The sequence below is a fragment of the Euleptes europaea genome, chromosome 12, assembly GCF_029931775.1.
Source record: "Euleptes europaea isolate rEulEur1 chromosome 12, rEulEur1.hap1, whole genome shotgun sequence".
Lineage (NCBI taxonomy): Eukaryota > Metazoa > Chordata > Lepidosauria > Squamata > Sphaerodactylidae > Euleptes > Euleptes europaea.
The window spans coordinates 62,801,349-62,818,734 of record NC_079323.1 but is presented as its reverse complement, the minus strand read 5'-3'; the positions used below and the strand labels follow the sequence as shown (position 1 = coordinate 62,818,734).

Genomic DNA, 17,386 nt, shown 5'->3' with positions numbered 1-17,386 from the left:
TGTTACAACTTTCGAGCCCATGGCACATGGTCTGTTCTAGAGTCCAAATTACACATAAATCTCCTTGAGCTTCGCGCTATCAGGCTTGCTCTGTCTTCATTTGCAGGACACCTGGAAGGCCATCACATTCAGGTCGCTATGGACAGCTCCACCGCCCAATACTACATCAACACGCAGGGCGGCACAGAGTCCGTTTTGCTCTGCAAGGAGACCATCGACATTTGGGAATGGGCCATAGCTCACGACATCACGCTAGTCACAATTCACATTGCCGGCACAAACAACACACTCGCAGACGCCCTGAGTCGTTGTCCAAACGAAGCTCACAAACTCACTCTAGACGCCCGGTGTCTTCGACACCTATTCACACTGGGGGGCAACCCTCAATAGACCTATTTGCCACACATCTCAATTCATTGTGTGCACAGTTTTACTCAAGGGCAGGAGCAAGCCCAGGCTCATTGGGAGATGCCTTTCAAACAGTCTGGAACGGGACCCTGATCTACCTATTCCTGCCATTTCCTCTTCTCCACAAGGTACTGGCCAAACTGAAATGGGACAATACCGATGCCATTGTTGTCACCCCCTTCTGGCCCAGGAGGTCGTGGTTTGCAGTACTCATGTCTCTGGCTCACGGGAATACATCTTCCTTCCCAAGAACCCCTCTCACTCCCCTCCCCACATCCAGCTAGAGGCATGGAGGATATGGGCTTAGGTCAGTGGTCTGACAGAGTGGGCAGGGTTTTGTTACACTCCCTCAAATCGTCGACCCATCCTTCTTATGATGCTAAGTGGAAGTGGTTTTCCACGTGGACTGCTGGTAAAGCTCTTTCTCCAGTTAAGTGCCCACTGTCGTGTGTTTTTGATTATTTACTTTCTCTCAAAGATGTTGGACTATCTAATTCTTCGATTAAAGTTCATTTAACCGCAATTTCGGCATTTCACTTGGACATTGACTCATTTTCAGTTTTTTCACATCCGTTGTCAAAGAAATTTCTAAAAGGTCTCACCAACCTGTATCCCCCTGTGGCCCCTCCCGTCCCTCAGTGGAGTCTCTCTCTAGTGTTATCTCAACTCATGAGACCTCCCTTTGAACCCTTGGCCACCTGTGAGCTCTCCTTGCTCTCATTTAAAGCAGCCTTTCTGGTTGCCATTACCTCAGCTAGAAGAGTCAGCGACCTATCAGCCCTTTCCTATTCCCGACCATTCACTAAATTTCATTCGGATAGAGTGGTGTTAAAACCCAAGATTTCCTTTTTGCCCAAAGTTGTCTCATCTTTTCACCTTTCCCAGGACATAGTCCTACCGGGTTTTTTTCCTGAGCCATCCTCTAATGCTGATAAAGCATTACACTCCCTGGACGTACGAAGGGCACTCCTTTTTTACATAAAAAGAACGTCAAGTTTCAGAAGGGATGACAGTCTGTTCATGTGTTTTGGTGGCCAGCGTAAAGGGCATCGGGCCTCCCCGCAGACGCTTTCTAGGTGGATCACGTCGACTATCAAATTGGCCTATGACCTCGCCCATGAAGAGTGTCCGTCCATGATTAAGGCACATTCGACCAGAGCGTATGCAGCATCCATCGCATTTTCTTCCAGAGTCGATCTTTGGGACATTTGTAGAGCTGCCACCTGGTCCACGCCCTCCACATTCATGAAGCATTATGCCATCAACGTGGATTCCGCCAGAGAGGCAGCAGTGGGACGTGCCGTGTTGCAATCGCTATTTCGGTGAATGTCCCACACCCACCATCCTGGTAAGCGAGCTCGCTATTCTCCCAATGTGGGACTGCATAGAAGCCACGCAGATGAAAAACAGAGTTTCACTTACCTGTAACTGTTGTTCATCTGGTGGTCTTTTATGCAGGCACACATCCCTCCCTCCTTCCCCGCTGTGGTAGCTTCTCCTTCACCGGGAGTTGTTCCGTGGTGGCAGGTTGGAGAACTGGAGGGGAAAGTGCTCCCTCCCTCTGGGTCATGTGACCATTTGGGCAGGAAGGCTGCATGCCCCAAGGGGAGGAGAGCACTCTCACTTTCGATTTTGCTAGAAGCTGACAAATCTTATCCTTGGCTGGCCTGCACCTGCGCAGTCCCAATGTGTGCCTGCATAGAAGACCACCAGATGAACAACAGTTACAGGTAAGTGAAACTCTGTTTTTCCGCCTGATTGAAAATCTACACTTCATTAATATGGTTCAGTCACTGAGACCAGGATACAGTCCACCCAGCAGAGCAGATGTTACAGGGAAACTGCTGGATAAAGCGTATGACAGAGAAATGGAGCAATGTGCAACAGGTCTATAGGGTAAAATTGTTAACCTAAGTTAATGGGTGGAGTAATGTTCACAATGATCCTGTTGTATGTGCTTGTATAACAACAGAAGAAGGGAATGCCTTCCTTGCAGAAACAACTGATACATCAGGGAATGCACACACAGCAGAATACTTACAAGAAGTAGCAGCAAAAGCTATAATAAAAGGTGAACAAAAATTCAAATGTCTAGTAAGCAGTTTGGTCTCAGACAATGCTGCAAATGTATCCAAGATGAGAAGAAATTTAGAAGAGCATGAAGAGAATACAAAGCTAATAATATAGGGTTGCAGTGCTCATTTACTGCAACTCCTAGCAAAAGTCTTCAAATACATTTAAGATACAGAAATAAAGACTAATGTCATTGAAATTGCTAAATACTTCCGTAACAATCATTTTGCAGCAGCAGCTCTGAAAAGAATGGGTGGAACCAAGCTAATGCTCCCACAAGATGTTAGATGGAACTCTGTAGTGGACTGTTTTGAGCAGTATATCAAGAACTGGCCTATTCTGATGACAGTTTGTGAACAAAATTGAGAGAAAATAGATGACACTGTCATGGCCAAAATACTCAACATTGGGTTTCAGAGAAATGTTGAACATATGCTGAGCATCCTGAAACCCATTTCTGAAGCTTTAAACAAAATACAGAAAAATAGCTGTTTTATTGCTGATGCTGTTGAAATCTGGAAAGAACTGAGCGAGCACTTCAAAACAGAACTGAACAATGACAGAATTAAATTACAAGCATTAAAAAAAACCACGAATGGGACAAGCACTGTCTCCAGTTAATTTTCTCGCAGATATTGTCGATATTCGTTACCGGGGTCAAACCTTAAATGCTGAAGAAGAGGAGTTAGCTATGACATGGGTATCCAGCAATCATCCATCTGTAGTGCCAACTATAATAAACTTCAGAGCTAAGGGGGAACCATTCAAGAAATATATGTTTGCCGATGATGTTTTAAAGAAAGTCACACCAGTGAACTGGTGGAAGTCACTTATTAAGCACTTGGATTTCGAGACTGTTGAAGTAATGATTTCACTTTTAGCAGCAGTAGCTTCTTCTGCTGGCATAGAAAGAATATTCTCTTCCTTTTGACTCATTCATTCTAAATTGAGAAATCATTTGGGACCCGATAAAGCAGGAAAGCTTGGTTTTCTTTTCCAGATTATGAACAAACAAGAAAATGAAGATGAAGAAGAGTGAGCTACAGAAATTTTAAGTTTTTCATGTTTGGACCTGGCTAAAAATCAGTCCAAGTTTTTTTAAAAAATATTTTGTTTAACCACATCAGTTAACAAACATAGATGTTTATAAGAATACATATGCTATAATGTTATTGTTTTAGTTAAATAAAACTATTTAAATTGTTATTATTAACGTAATGATTATTTTTCTCCTTCCAATAAAGTACAGCAGAAAAGTTGTCCAAATATGAACAATTCTTAAACTGGAGATAGTTCACCTCACAATAATTTCATAATTATCTGTCTATGTATTTCTAATAGTATAACCAAATCAGTAATTTTTGATATAACTGTAAAAACTACTCTGAAATTTTATTATTCCAAAAATAAAACCTTCATCTGGTTGTAAATATTAAGATTATACCAGCAAGAATGAGTCTTCCTGTAAAAAAAATATGATTTAAATCAAGTCTTACTGGCTAGTGATTTAAATTGTGATTTTAATCAATTTGATTTAAATCAAATCCACCCTACAAACTCAGTAGCAGGGTGGTAATCAAATTGATTAAAATCACAATTTAAATCACTAGTCAGTAAGACTTGATTTAAATCTTTTTTTTTTTTTGCTACTGAGTTTGTGAGGAGCCCCGTGGCGCAGAGTGGTAAGCTGCAATACTGCAGTCCAAGCTCTGCTCACTACCTGAGTTCAGTCCCAACGGAAGTCGATTTCAGGTAGCCGGCTCAAGGTTGACTCAGCCTTCCATCCTTCCGAGGTCGGTAAAATGAGTACCCAGCTTGCTGGGGGTAAAAGGAAGATGACTGGGGAAGGCACTGGCAAACCACCCCTCAAACAAAGTCTGCCTTGTCAACGGCGGGATGAGACATCACCCCATGGGTCAGGAATGACCCGGTGCTTGCACAGGGGACCTTTACCTACTGAGTTTGTAATTACTTTTAACTTTTTTTGCTGCTACTGTTAATTGCCCTGTCACGTGATGGAAGGCCTCTTCCAGTGGTAATTGCTCTGCTGGGAAAGCTCATCTATCCAGTTTCTTAAACTGTTTCAGGTGGATGTAAAGATATCAGTGGTTAAACGTAATGTGATGTGCAATGAATCCATGAGACAATGAAGTGCAGTCACTGAAGCCTGTATGTTGGCTGTATGTATTTAGAGCTGAATTGTTAGTATATAAAAATAGGCCTCTTTGTGCATTCCTAGACATGTCCTGTGTGGTGAGGAGGCAATGACATCATCATCTCCTGACTATATCAGAAGTCTCTAGGCATGTGATATGAGAACATGGTTTGCAATCTTGCCCAAGTAAGGAGGTGATGTTGTTGTAGTAAGGTACATCCTACCAAGGTACATCCTACCAGGAGCTGATGTTCACAAGATCAAGTTGTTTTTGTATAATAACTTTTACAAGTTTGTGATGTCATTTGCAAAGCAATGCTTTAGGTCAGTGATTTTTGCAAATTGCTTCTTTCAAAGATCTCAAGGAAATATAACAATTATTATCTCATTTTAGCCTCCCTGCACCTATATGAGAGGTTAAGCTGAACTAAGTTTACTCAATGAGCTCCTTATCTGAGCAGTGATATGAATGCAAGTCTCCTTAGTTCATCCAACCTTGTACCACACTGGCTGTCCTTATCTACAAATTTTATTCCCATCCACATTTGGGGGGGGGGGCATTCATTTTTGGCAATCTAAATTACTATGATTCTGCTTTCTTTTCTTTCTCCTTCAGTTCCCCCCAGATTTGTGGTTCAGCCAAGTGATCAAGATGGGATTTATGGAAAAGCTGTCATTCTCAACTGCTCCGCAGAAGGCTATCCTGTCCCCACAATTGTCTGGAAGTACTCAAAAGGTATTTTGACTCTCTAATAAAAATATAAGAAATATTTGGTATGGTGACAGAAAAGCACTTTAATGCATGCATTTCCATTATTATAGTCCTTTCTTCTCCTGAAGTCAAGTGAAGGTTTTTCATTAGCTTCAATTTTCACAGGGAAGCAATAGGGTTCCCTGTGATAACAGTGGGCACGATCCAAAAGCTGATTTAGCCTCATATTTGCATTAGCCCACTGGAATTTTTAACTTTTTTACAATAAGATGTTGCAAGAAAATGACTGAAGGAACTTAGGAAAAAATGGTGTGAAAGTGAAGAATGTCACCAATCTGATTACTCCAGAGAGCTACTTTCATAGGATTTCTCCAGAGTGTGTACTTGTGTGTCTTGCAGCCTCAGTCTCTAGGGTTGCCAGGTACCCACTGGCAACCAGTGGGGAAGGGGTGGGGGGGGGTCTTACCAGGTGCAAATTGAAACCTAGGCCTTGACGCCATTGGCACATTGACATAACTTCCAGAAGTCATCATGTTGTCAATGACATGGGAGGCACTCTGATATTTGGGTAAAAATTCAATGGCAGAAGCTGTTTTTACCATAGAGTTTTGCCCAAATACCAGAGCATCTCCCACCTCATCGGAGACATGATGACATCACTTCTGACGGCGTTGGGGCCTAGGCCTCAATTTGCATCTGGCAAGACCCCCGCCGGCCAGCTGAAGTGCACCCGGGGGAGAGGGCCCAAAGTGGGGATGCCCCACCCCTGGCAGGAGTCTGGCAAACCTATGAGTCTCTGTAGAGAAGCTATAAATTGCAGATTTTTATAATCTTCCAGGATAATTTGTTACATAATGGGCCATGTAGGACAGATTATAAAATGTTCACCACTCCCCCTGTTTTTCTGCTGTCATAATTACTGCAGTCTTCTTTCTAAATGAAAGTTCACCATTTGGATTTTGTTTCATAGTTTTATTCTTACCTTATTACATTCTATGTAGCTCAAACTGACTAAATTATCAGTCTGAACATTTTTACATTGCATCTGGCATTCACATTCTGGCTCATTCGTCTTGTTTATGCAGACGACTAAAGTTTGGATACTTGTGTATGCATATCCTGGTTTTACTGTAATGTTTGTATTTATTAAACTTGTTTCCACATATATAATGATGGACAATCCTGGAAAAATTTATGTTAGTATTAACATTGAAGCATTGGATTATTTCAGCCTATATATTACAGTTTAATGTAGAATCCACACTGGCTAAAGTTAAGTGCGATGAATTCTTAGAGAAATTGAGGAGATGTACCGTATATACTCACGTATAAGCCGAGTTTTTCAGCCCAAAAAAAGGGCTGAAAAAGCCGGCCTGTGCTTATATGCCGGTCAATACGGTAGGGGAGGGGAGGGGGAGGAGGGAGGGAGGAGGGAGGGGGCAACTTACCGCCGCCGCCATCGCCACCACCACCACTGCCGGGCCCATGAGGTTTCCCCCGGCCAGGAGCGCCCTGTGAGGGCCTCCTGCGGCCACTGCAAGGCCGCGCGGCCACCGCCGCCGGGCGTGCCCGGCTCCCCCCGCTCTGGAAGGGCCGGGGGAAGCCTCCTGCGGCCACTGGAAGGCCGCGCGGCCACCGCCGCCGGGCGCTCCCGGCTCCCCCCGCCCTGGAAGGGCCGGGGAAGCCTCCTGCGGCCACTGGAAGGCCGCGTGGCCGCCACCGCCGGGCGCGCCTGACTCCCCCGCCCTGGAAGGGCCGGGGGAAGCCTCCTGCGGCCACTGCCACTGGGCGTGCCCAGCTCCCCCCACCCTGGGAGGGCCGGGGGAAGCCTCCTGCGGCCACTGCCGCCGGGCGTGCCCGGCTCCCCCCACCCTAGAAGGGCCGGGGGAAGCCTCCTGCAGGGGGCCTGCCACTGCCACCACCGCCTTCGCCGGGCCTGAAGGTAAGCCTGCGGGGGGGGAGGGGTTATAAGCCGACCCTCGGGTTATACGCGGGTGCCTAATTTTCCCCCATTTTTGGGGAGAAATTAGGCACCTCGGCTTATACGCGGGTCGGTTTATACATGGGTATATACGGTAAGTGTATACAAATTTAATTTCAATGGGATTTATATGTGCTGTAATTCCTCTGGTTTGCACACCTAATGATGTTGCCATCATTGTAGTATGAAGCATATTACCTTCTTTCTGATGGCTGGAGCAGCCATGGCCTTATAATGTACAAGCAAAAGAAACCTTCAGACAACAGTGCAAATAACTTTTTACTATTTGTATAAACCTGTCGGTAGAGTGTAAAACTAAGGGTTTCAGTGGTAAATTATGAAGAGTTGTGCTTGTCTATGACTGTTTTTAACAAAGATTGATTGATTGACTGCAGTATTAATTTGCTTGCAGTTAGTGTGTTTTAAGTGCTATTAAGTTGCTTCCAATTCATGGTGACCCTATGAATCATTGTCTTCCAAAACATCCTATCATTTACAGCCTTGCTCAGGTCTTGCAAACTGAGGGCTGTGATTTCCTTTATAGAGTCAATCAATCTAACTCATCTTGGGTCTTCCTCTTTTCCTGCTGCCTTCCACTTTGCCTAGCATTACTGTCTTTTCCAGTGACCCTTGTCTTCTCGTAATATGACCAAAGTACGATCACCTGAGTTTAGTCATTTTAGCTTCTAGGCAGAGTTGATCTAGAACCCATTGATTTGTCTTTTTGGCATTCCATGGTATCTGTAACGCTGTCCTCCAACACCACATTTCAAAGGAATCAACTTTCTTCCTGTCAGTTTTCTTCATTGTCAAACTTTCACATCCATACATAGTAATAGGGAATACTATGGCATGAATTAACTTGATCTTGGTCACCAGTGACACATCCTTATGTAACAGAGGTATATATATTTTCCAGTTGTGCCAGACATTTTTCAGCTGTGGCACTCCGCCCCGCATTTAAGGCTTCATTCAAGGCTGGAGGAGACAAACTTTCTATTAATTTCCTCTTTTTCCCTTTGGGAGATATCTCTGGATCATCAAGTAGCTGTTGTACTTGCAGCCTCCATGTGTCAAAACCTACCTCACTAGTGGGTCTTGATGAAAGACCAGAAAAGGGTGTATGATCATAAGTGGTAGTACTCTCATTAGACTTTACTACATGCTTCACTACTACTCAATGAACCCCTTCAGGGATGGTGAAGATGGGTGTAGACTTTGCTTGAGGAGCTGGAAGGGAAAGTGTGTTTCCCCCTGGAAACTGAGTAGGTAAAATACTAGCTATTGGTTCAGTTATCAGATTCCCTTCAGGGATTTACAGTTTCACTAAAGGGTATTTTTCCGAACCCAATAAGAAGTATGCTCCATTTGCCATATAATTTAGACTGTTTACATTCAGACCCTATCATTTTAGCCGCACGCCTTTACTGTATTCACACAATACAATACCTAGTCGTGCACCTTGAATTCTTTAAACTTGGTTACAGTACCATATTCGTTCAAAGCATCCATTAACTCTTTATCAGTAACTTCAGGCTGAAAGTCACTCAGCCTAACTGAGTATTCTGGGTCAAATTGATCCATTGCGATCAGATAAATACATACCATTTTAAAGCAGTGTCACTAAGTTGATACTTGCAATATCAATAGGCCCCAAAATTGTGCTGTTTACTTCTCCTTTATGTAGGGTTGCCAGGTTCCTCTTCACCACCGGCAGGAGATTTTTGGGGCGGAGCTTATGGAGGGCGGGGTTTGGGGAGGGGAGGGACTTCAATGCCATAGAGTTCAATTGCCAAAGCGGCCATTTTTATCCAGGTGATCTGATCTCTATCGGCTGGAGATCAGTTGTAATAGTGATGTGCCCCCAATTAACATAGAGTCCAATGGAGTAATGAGGGCAAGGGGGCTGGTGTGAGCTTACGGCTTGCTTTACTGGCCAAGAAGTCATAACCAGGTGATCCAGGATCCAGACAAAGAGCTCCGCATCCTGTCACACAGAGGGAGGGGTAATGCAAGAGGTTTTATAGACATTTGACATTCCAATAACATTCAATGTTAGCTTGTCAATGCAATGTCATTCCTTTCTACAGCGCCTGCATGAGCATTGCTACATTAATGAATAGAACTCTATTGTTCCCTTGCAGGGTGAAGTGAAACTTAAAGAAGGAATAGGTGGGAGGAAGGATGTGAGAGGAAAGATTCCAGCCTTTGGCATGTGTGTGTGTGCCTACTTGCTGAAGGAAAGGGAGGGTGGGGCCACTGACAAGCGGCTTCTGTGGGTATGCGTGTAGCTTGCGTGTCTGAATGCGGTTAGTTCAGCACAACAATAGCAGGCAATCTCCTGCTACTACCTGGCAGTTGGCAACCCTACCTTTATGTAATCCAGCACAATCCTAGTTACACAAATCCCTATTGGAAGATAAGAGGGGATTCAAAATTCAATAAAATGGCAGCACCCCTTGTGCATCATTGAACAATTGTGAAATTGCTTCAAAAATCTAAGGTAGCAAACATTTAATATCAACAGTACAATTTATGCAACTTGAAGTAACTAAATCATGATGTCTATAAACATAGCCACACTAAATTATCCAAAATCTTCAGGAAGGGCACTCAGAACATTGGTGAACAACACACAATTCCCAATAATACAAAGGGGAAAGAAAGGTTGCTGCTGAGGTTGCTGCAGACTGACCTGCAGTCTGACTCTCCAGTCTGACCTGCAAAGGAAAATTATTAATCTCCTCAGTCGAACTCTGGGCTTCCCTCTTCATTGCAGGCCCAACTGACTGAGGGCGGGGGGTGGGCTTGCAGTTAGTAACATAGCTATCTGCCCACACTCAGTGAGCTCCCTAGATCCTAAAGTCCACAATATTGGCATGGGTTACACTTAAGAATCTCTTCTAGCTCCTTCATGGCTGCCCTTCCCAGTCTCAATCTCTTTCTGATTTCTTGGCTGCAGTCTCCCTTTTGGTGAATGACAGAATCAAGGAACAGTAAATGTTGAACAATTTCAGTTTCTTCATTGTCAACCTTAAAGTTGAGTAATAACCCAGAAGTCATTACTGTTGTCAGCTGTAGTCCTGCTTTGGCACTTTGTGGTTTACCCTCTTATCAAGTCTTCACTATCTTCTGCCAGTAATATGGTGTCATCTGCGTATCTCAAATTATTAACATTCCTTACACCAATTTTCACTCCACCTTTATCTAAATCTAATCCAACTTTCCTTATGATATGTTCTGCATATAGACTGAAAAGATAGGGAGATAAAATACAATTTTGTCTGACATCTTTGACAATTGGACACCATTCTGTTTCTCCATATTCTGTCCTGACAGTAGCCTCTTGTCCAGAGTACAGGTTGCGCATCAAAACAATCAGGTGTTGTGACACACCCATTTCCTTTAAAACCAACTGTAGCTTTTCATGATCTACACAGTCAAAAGCTTTGCTAGCAATATGAACACCAAAGGTTGTATAGAAAAAATTTAACATAAAGATTGGCTATCAATGAGTGGGCCAGCAAAAGCCCCCTTGTGCCCTTCCTTTTTCCGAGCTCTCTTTGTCCCACCTTCCTCTCCATGAGATATCTTTCCCCTGGTCTCCTAGTCTCTGCCTGCTCTCTCTGCTGCTGCTTCAGCTGCCATCTCAGCCAGCTTCTTCCTCCATTTTCCGTCTCCTGACTTATCTTCCCCTTCCTTAGTTCAAGATATTGCGCTGTTGTGTGTTTGTTGATGTATTTAGAACATTTCTTAGTGTGAAATAGGAAATGTTTCTTTTTGTAGGAAATTCTGCTATGGTTTTTAACCTAAACTATCTTCAAAGGTGTCTCTCCCTTTTTCCTTCTAGACATAGACTTTGATTATTACATTTGCTGTAAGAAGTCTTTTTACTACTTCTTCATGATTTATAAAGTTGTTGTTTTTTGGCTGAAATGACTGAGAAGCCTGGTAGCTCTAGATCACTTTGGTTCAAGTTTGTCCATATTAACATGTGACAACTGTGTTCTGCCTTCATCAAAAAAAAATCCTCTTCGCAGCCTTCTGCTCTCCCTCTTTTATTCCCACTATCAGTGGCAATTTTGAAGAGGCTGAAGGAGTTAGATAGGGCCAGCCCGGTTGCGAGGGCCAGACATACTTGCTCTGGTTTGGTGTTGGGGCTCCCTCCACCAGAGAAGCTTCCAGATTTCCTTACTACGGTTCCAATTTCCTCACATCGTCGGGCTTTTCTTTTAGCTCATCTAAATGCCTTTCCATCTATGGTCATGTGGGGCAGATTTAGTGGGATACCTTACCCAGATCGTCTCTGCTTATGCAATACGGGCAAAATTGAAACTTTGGACCACCTGATGCTCCGTTGTCCTCGCTGGTCTCAGGACAGAGAGGTTTTTATTGCTCCAATTCTTACTAGCTTGAACCTCCCTTCACATGCCTGGGTGTTGCCATTTTTGCTTGGCGATTTAAACAATGGTTCGGTAACATCGAATGTGGCTCGTTTTTTGGCCAGAGTGGTTGCACTTAAGAAGAAAGAACTTTCAATGCCTACCTCTGGCAACCTTTAGTCAGTTCACTCCGCCCCTAGTTTATTTTAGCTAGGAATTTGATCTATCGGGCTGACGCCTGGTTTTTAGCACTGTTAATTTAATATTGTCTTATGTTTACTATGTTTACTACGTTTTATGTTTCCTATCCTTCTTTTGTGTCCCCCTCCCTCCCTCTTTCCTTGGTCCAAGACTGCAGTCATAGACCTAATAAATTATTATTATTCCCACTATAGGTGCTGGAGTCCCCCAGTTCCAGCCAATTGCCTTGAATGGGCGGATCCAGCTTCTCACAAACGGCTCCTTGTTGATCAAGCATGTACTGGAGGAAGATAGTGGATACTACCTCTGCAAGGTCAGCAATGATGTGGGGGCTGACGTCAGCAAGTCCATGTACCTCACTGTTAAAAGTAAGAATTTATTTCTGATCCAAGTAATAGCTATAACTCACAAAGGTGTATCTGTCATCTCCTGTATCAAAATAATATTTTGCTTGCAAACTGAGACATAGTTACACATCCTTGTTACCTCAACATAATCATCTGGGCACAATGTATTGGAGAAGATTAAAAAAAATCAGATGAGGTGGTACATTGGCACTATATAGCAAAGGTTCCTGTAATACTAGTGAAGTTCTTGGACCAGATTATCATTTGGAAACTCCCTAGACTATAGTGGACACCTTTGTATTTCAAAGAAGATGCATTCAACTCAAACTAAACTAAGGCCTCTTCTGCATGAGTTTGCATCATTTCATGTCGTTTGTTTGCACGTTTTTCTGTGTTTGGTTTTCCAAATGTTTTTTCTTCATTTTTTTTCTCTGTGTTTTCTCCAAACACTTTAACTGCGATGTTTTAGTAATCCGTTTCAGAACCGGCTTTTAGTGCTGAAGCTAAATTCTTCCATCATTTTTTTGTTCCACTTCACCAAATACCCTGTCCTTGTCCACATCCTAATTTTTGGATTTTTTCTGTGAGGGAGTGAGAGCTAAACTCAACGTCCATGCAGACCTTCCCCCCTTTCCTCACCGCTCTCTTTTATTCCTTCCTTCCCTCCCCTTTCACCCCTCCTCTGGTACCATCTCACTGTAGCCCAAGTGATCCCCTCCTTGCCCTGCCCCGACTGCATACATAGAAGAGGAGGAGGCAGTAACGGAAAAGAAGGAACAAGCTGGAGTAGACTAGAGTCCCCCTCCACAGCCCCGCTGTTGTTGTTCTCCTCTTCCCCTTCATTTGTTTCACTTGCTCCTGTTCCTCCCTCCCTTGTTGGTCGGTTGGATGTTCATGTAAATTAACTCATGGTGGCAAGGCAGGAAGAAGAAGCACACTTGAAGGGGGAAAGGAGGGGTGAGGAATGATTTCCTAGGAAGCATTTCCAAGCCACACAATTTGACCACTGGGAACAACAGTGGTAAGCTGTGCATGCGGAAAAGGCCTCTGATTGCATAGCACATGAAGGTTTTTTTCCTCACAGGGATGCTTCCCTTAAAGAAAATTGAGGTTTCCACAACTCCACAACAGCATTCTTTCTTTTGTTATGCTAAGGACAGCCGAGATATGATATTATGGGGTGTGTGTGTGAAATGATGACTAATAATACACTTCCTTAACTGTGCATTCCCTAGATCATTCAAAGTCGTCAGATTTCTAAAGGTCTCACTCAAAACTGTAAAAATAGCAGCTTCCCACATAATGAACCATATTTACTATTTAACAAACTGTATGCCAAGGTTCCTGTAATAAAGAAACGAAGGTGAAATCCCCTGTTGTATATACCGTAACCCAGCAGAAATAAGACTGGAATACACATCAGTCATTTGGGATATGCTTAAGTCCTGATGAGGTGGCATTGTTGTTCCTGGTAGACAAAATTTCATATTACTTTTGAAATTATTTGTATTCAATCTTTTGGCTCAATACTGAGGATTTTTATATAGGACACAGGATTGTGAATATTTTCCATTTTATACTTGCAGTTATAATATGAGAATTGGTTGCAAAGGAGATAGAATAGTGGGACCAGAACCAGCAATGGCAGATTTCGGTAGCCTTCCACTGATCGAGTGATTTCTGCAGGTTTCCTCAAGATCCTGTATTCCTTGTAAGGAATTTCCCCCCGGAGCCCTATTGTCCTGAAGCATGGGCCTATCATAAGTAATACAGTATTTTCAGTCTGTCAGCCTACACCATACTGTTGTAGCTGTGCAGTCTTCTGAATCACATCTTGACAGATAAGGATAGCTCTGTGGCTACCTAATTATTTAGTCTCTTGAAGGATGCAGACTATGAACATGTTCTTGCCCTCTGATTTGATTTACTGACCACATTAATATTGTGAGTGACACTTCTATGGTTTTTATTTATAACATGAATTTTATTTATTTAAAAGTGTAAGTTGTCTGCCATTTCTTCCCATTGGAATATTGGCGTTTGTTAAGAAGCGCTATACAGCTCAATAGACGAGTAATCACAGCAGACTCAGCACATATAAATAAGTCCTCTTTATTAACAGTATCAGAGTGCTCCGCTTGGCTATCAATAATCCACAACCCACACCTATACAAGTTCTGTACAACATATATACATTTCTGGCCCTGTCCAGCAGCCAATCAACAGTTAGCCACCCAGTGGTCAGATCTCATCCTGCTTAATCCAGTTCAGTCCAGCTTTACTGCTAAATCAGCAGCAGTCATGTGACACCAGCTGTCATCTGGCTGTCACGCAGATTACAGCAATCTACCTGCTTGCCATGACCAGTCTTAAATTCCAACATGGAAAGCAGATGGCTCATGTTGATTGCTAAAGCAGTGAAACAGGACCATCCCACAATAAGACTGGTTTCTTCAAATTTAGAGTAGCATTCTAGGCATGCAGGAGGAAAAAAAGACTTTCCCTTCCCATCTCAGAACAGAATGCAATGTTAAAAACAATGCAAAAAAAGATGTGGAATGAAGAGTCTGTGTTGCCATGGAAATCATGCAGCCTGAAAGGAGAGCATAGGACCTCTCTTTGCCCATGTGGCTGGTTGGCTGAACTGAAGCAAGCAACTTCCACTGGGAGAGGAAAGTATTGAAATCACCTGACCCTCTTCTTTAGACTGTCATCCCTGATCTTTTCAGTTTAGGGTAATTTAAGAAACTTCCTTTGATCCTAATTAATCCCTACCTAAAGTAGAGTTGCCAGGCTGTCCCACTCTGCCAAATCCAGGAGGTTTTTGGGGTGATGCCTGGGGAGGAGAGAGTTTGGGGTGTGTGACATGACTTCTGGGATGCTCTAGGAATACTCCCAATCTCTATGGTCTTTGCCATGGAGATTGTAGAGATTCCTAGAGTGGCACAGAGGATGTGACATCACTTCTGGGTGGAGGTTCACTGGCTGTGATGTCACTTCTGGGTAATACTCTAGGAATTCTCTGATCTCTATGGTCTTTACCATAAAGATTGGGGCAAGTTCCTACAGTGTTATCATTTATGTCATTTCTCCCACATTTTCCCCCTGCCACTAAAATTAGCAAGGGCAGGGGACTGAGGGTGGGGGTGTGAGGTCGCCTATGGCAACTAGGCAAATGTCATCACTTACCTAAAGCTCTGTTTTTTTGTTTATTGGATTTTTAACCTGTCCTTTCCTGACCAAGGTTGGGCTCAGGGCGGCTTACATCTAAGTAGTATAACACTCCATGACATTTGGTTAAAATACAAATATAATATCATATCAGTAAAATTCCCTTAAAATCTGTAATAAACCTCATAATTTAACAATTTAACCCCAAAATCCAATGGTGCCATTAATATTAGTACTGGCACATCTCAGCCAGGAGGAAAAGGTGGAGGCAGGCAGATGTAAAGATGGAGTAGGGAGGCCAGGCATAATAAGCTGTCACTGTTCTCAACCTTAGGCTTGGAACATCTCTGTCTGCAAAACTGAGCTAAGTCCTGCAGGGCCCAGATCTCATTCAACAGAGAGTACCTCCAGGTTAGGGCCAGAGTTGAAAAGGCTCTGGCCCTGGCCGAGGACAGCCGGATGCTTCTTGGGTTGGGGACCACAAATAAGTTACTAGACAAGGGTAATGCTCTTTGAGGGGTGTAATGGGAGAGGTGGTCCCTTAAGTACAAAGATCCCAAACGTTTAAGGCTTTAATGGTCAATACCAAAACCTTAAACCTGATTCTGAACTCTATCTGGAGCCAGTGCAGCTGGCAGAGCACAGGTTGAAAATGTGCTCTCCATGGGGAGAGTAAGGATCCTCCATGGGGAGAGTAAGGATCCTCGCTGTTGCATTCTGGACCAGCTGAAATTTCCAGAGCAGCCTTAAAGGTAGCCCTGCATTGACCGAGTTGCAGTAGTCTAGATTAGAGGTGACCATTGCATGGATCGCTGTAGCTAGGTCTGGGCGGGATAGATAATGCATCCGCTGCATAGGCTAGTGAAGGTGGAAGAATGCCAACCAGGCTACATTCGTGACCTGCCCCTTCATCGAAAGGAAGGCATCCAGTGTCATGCCCAGACTCTTCTTGGTTGGTGCCCCATCTCAGATCTTGGCAGATGCCCCATCTCAGACCCTTCCCAGCCCAGCCACAGGGCTTCTGTCTTCGATGGATTTAGTTTCAGTTGACTTTGTTTCAACCATTTCGCCACGGCCTCCAGACATCTGGTCAAAGTATCTGAATGAATGAATTATTTATTACGGTCATAGACCAGTACAAGAATACCAAGGTATCTGGGATAGTATCTGGTCAGCCACCCATCAACAGATAAAGCTGGGTGACATCAGTGTACTCTGTTCTAAAACTGCAGATCAGCTAGGCAAGGGGGGGCGCATGAAGATGTTAAACAACATTGGGGAGAGAATCGCCCCCTGGGGGATCCCACACACCAAAGGATGTCATGGTGAAACTCTCTAATCACCACCCTCTGTCCCCAATCTTGGAGAAAGGAGAGCAGCCATTGCAGAACTCTCCCACATATCCCTACATCAGTGAGGCAGTGGGTCAACAGATCATAGTCGACTATGTCAAATAGGGCTGTTGAAAAAAAAAATTCGGCAAAATTCGGATTCGGCAAAATTCGGCCCGTTTTGATTCGGGAAATGCCGAAGTCCGAACTCCCCCGATTCGGATCCGGGGAATTCGGCCAAATTCCTGAATCAATTTGGCCGAATAAAGGCGGGTTTCCCGGGAGTCCTGGGAAGGGGGGCAGTGGGGGTTTAGCACTCCCCCCCTTCCCGGTCCGATGCTCAGCTGTTGGGCGGGGGGCGGGGACCCCCCCAACAGCTGAGCTGGGGGGGAAGTGCTCTGAGCAGTTTCCCCCCTTCCTGTCCCGATGCTCCCGCCCAACAGCTGAGCTGGGGGGGAAAGTGCTCTGCGCTGCCTGGGCAGGCAGTGCAGAGCACTTTAAACACCCACCGCCCCCCTTCCCGGGAGTCCCAGGAAGGGGGGCAGTGGGTCTTTGAACTGCTCTGCGCTGCCTGCCCAGGCAGCGTGGAGCACTTCCCCCCCTTCCCAGTCCGACGCTCAGCTGT

The 17,386-nt window shown here is 44.2% G+C and overlaps 1 protein-coding gene across 3 annotated transcripts in view; it reads left to right on the top strand.

The window, feature by feature from the left end:
* The window catches only part of DSCAM (DS cell adhesion molecule), a 439,612-nt gene that overhangs the window by 225,184 nt on the left and 197,042 nt on the right, over window positions 1-17,386 (top strand). For all 3 annotated transcript variants that reach the window (XM_056858130.1, XM_056858129.1, XM_056858131.1), the window contains 2 exons: window positions 5,253-5,372; window positions 12,107-12,280. In XM_056858130.1, the coding sequence (XP_056714108.1) occupies window positions 5,253-5,372; window positions 12,107-12,280 (294 nt within the window). The remainder of the gene's footprint in view (window positions 1-5,252; window positions 5,373-12,106; window positions 12,281-17,386) is intronic.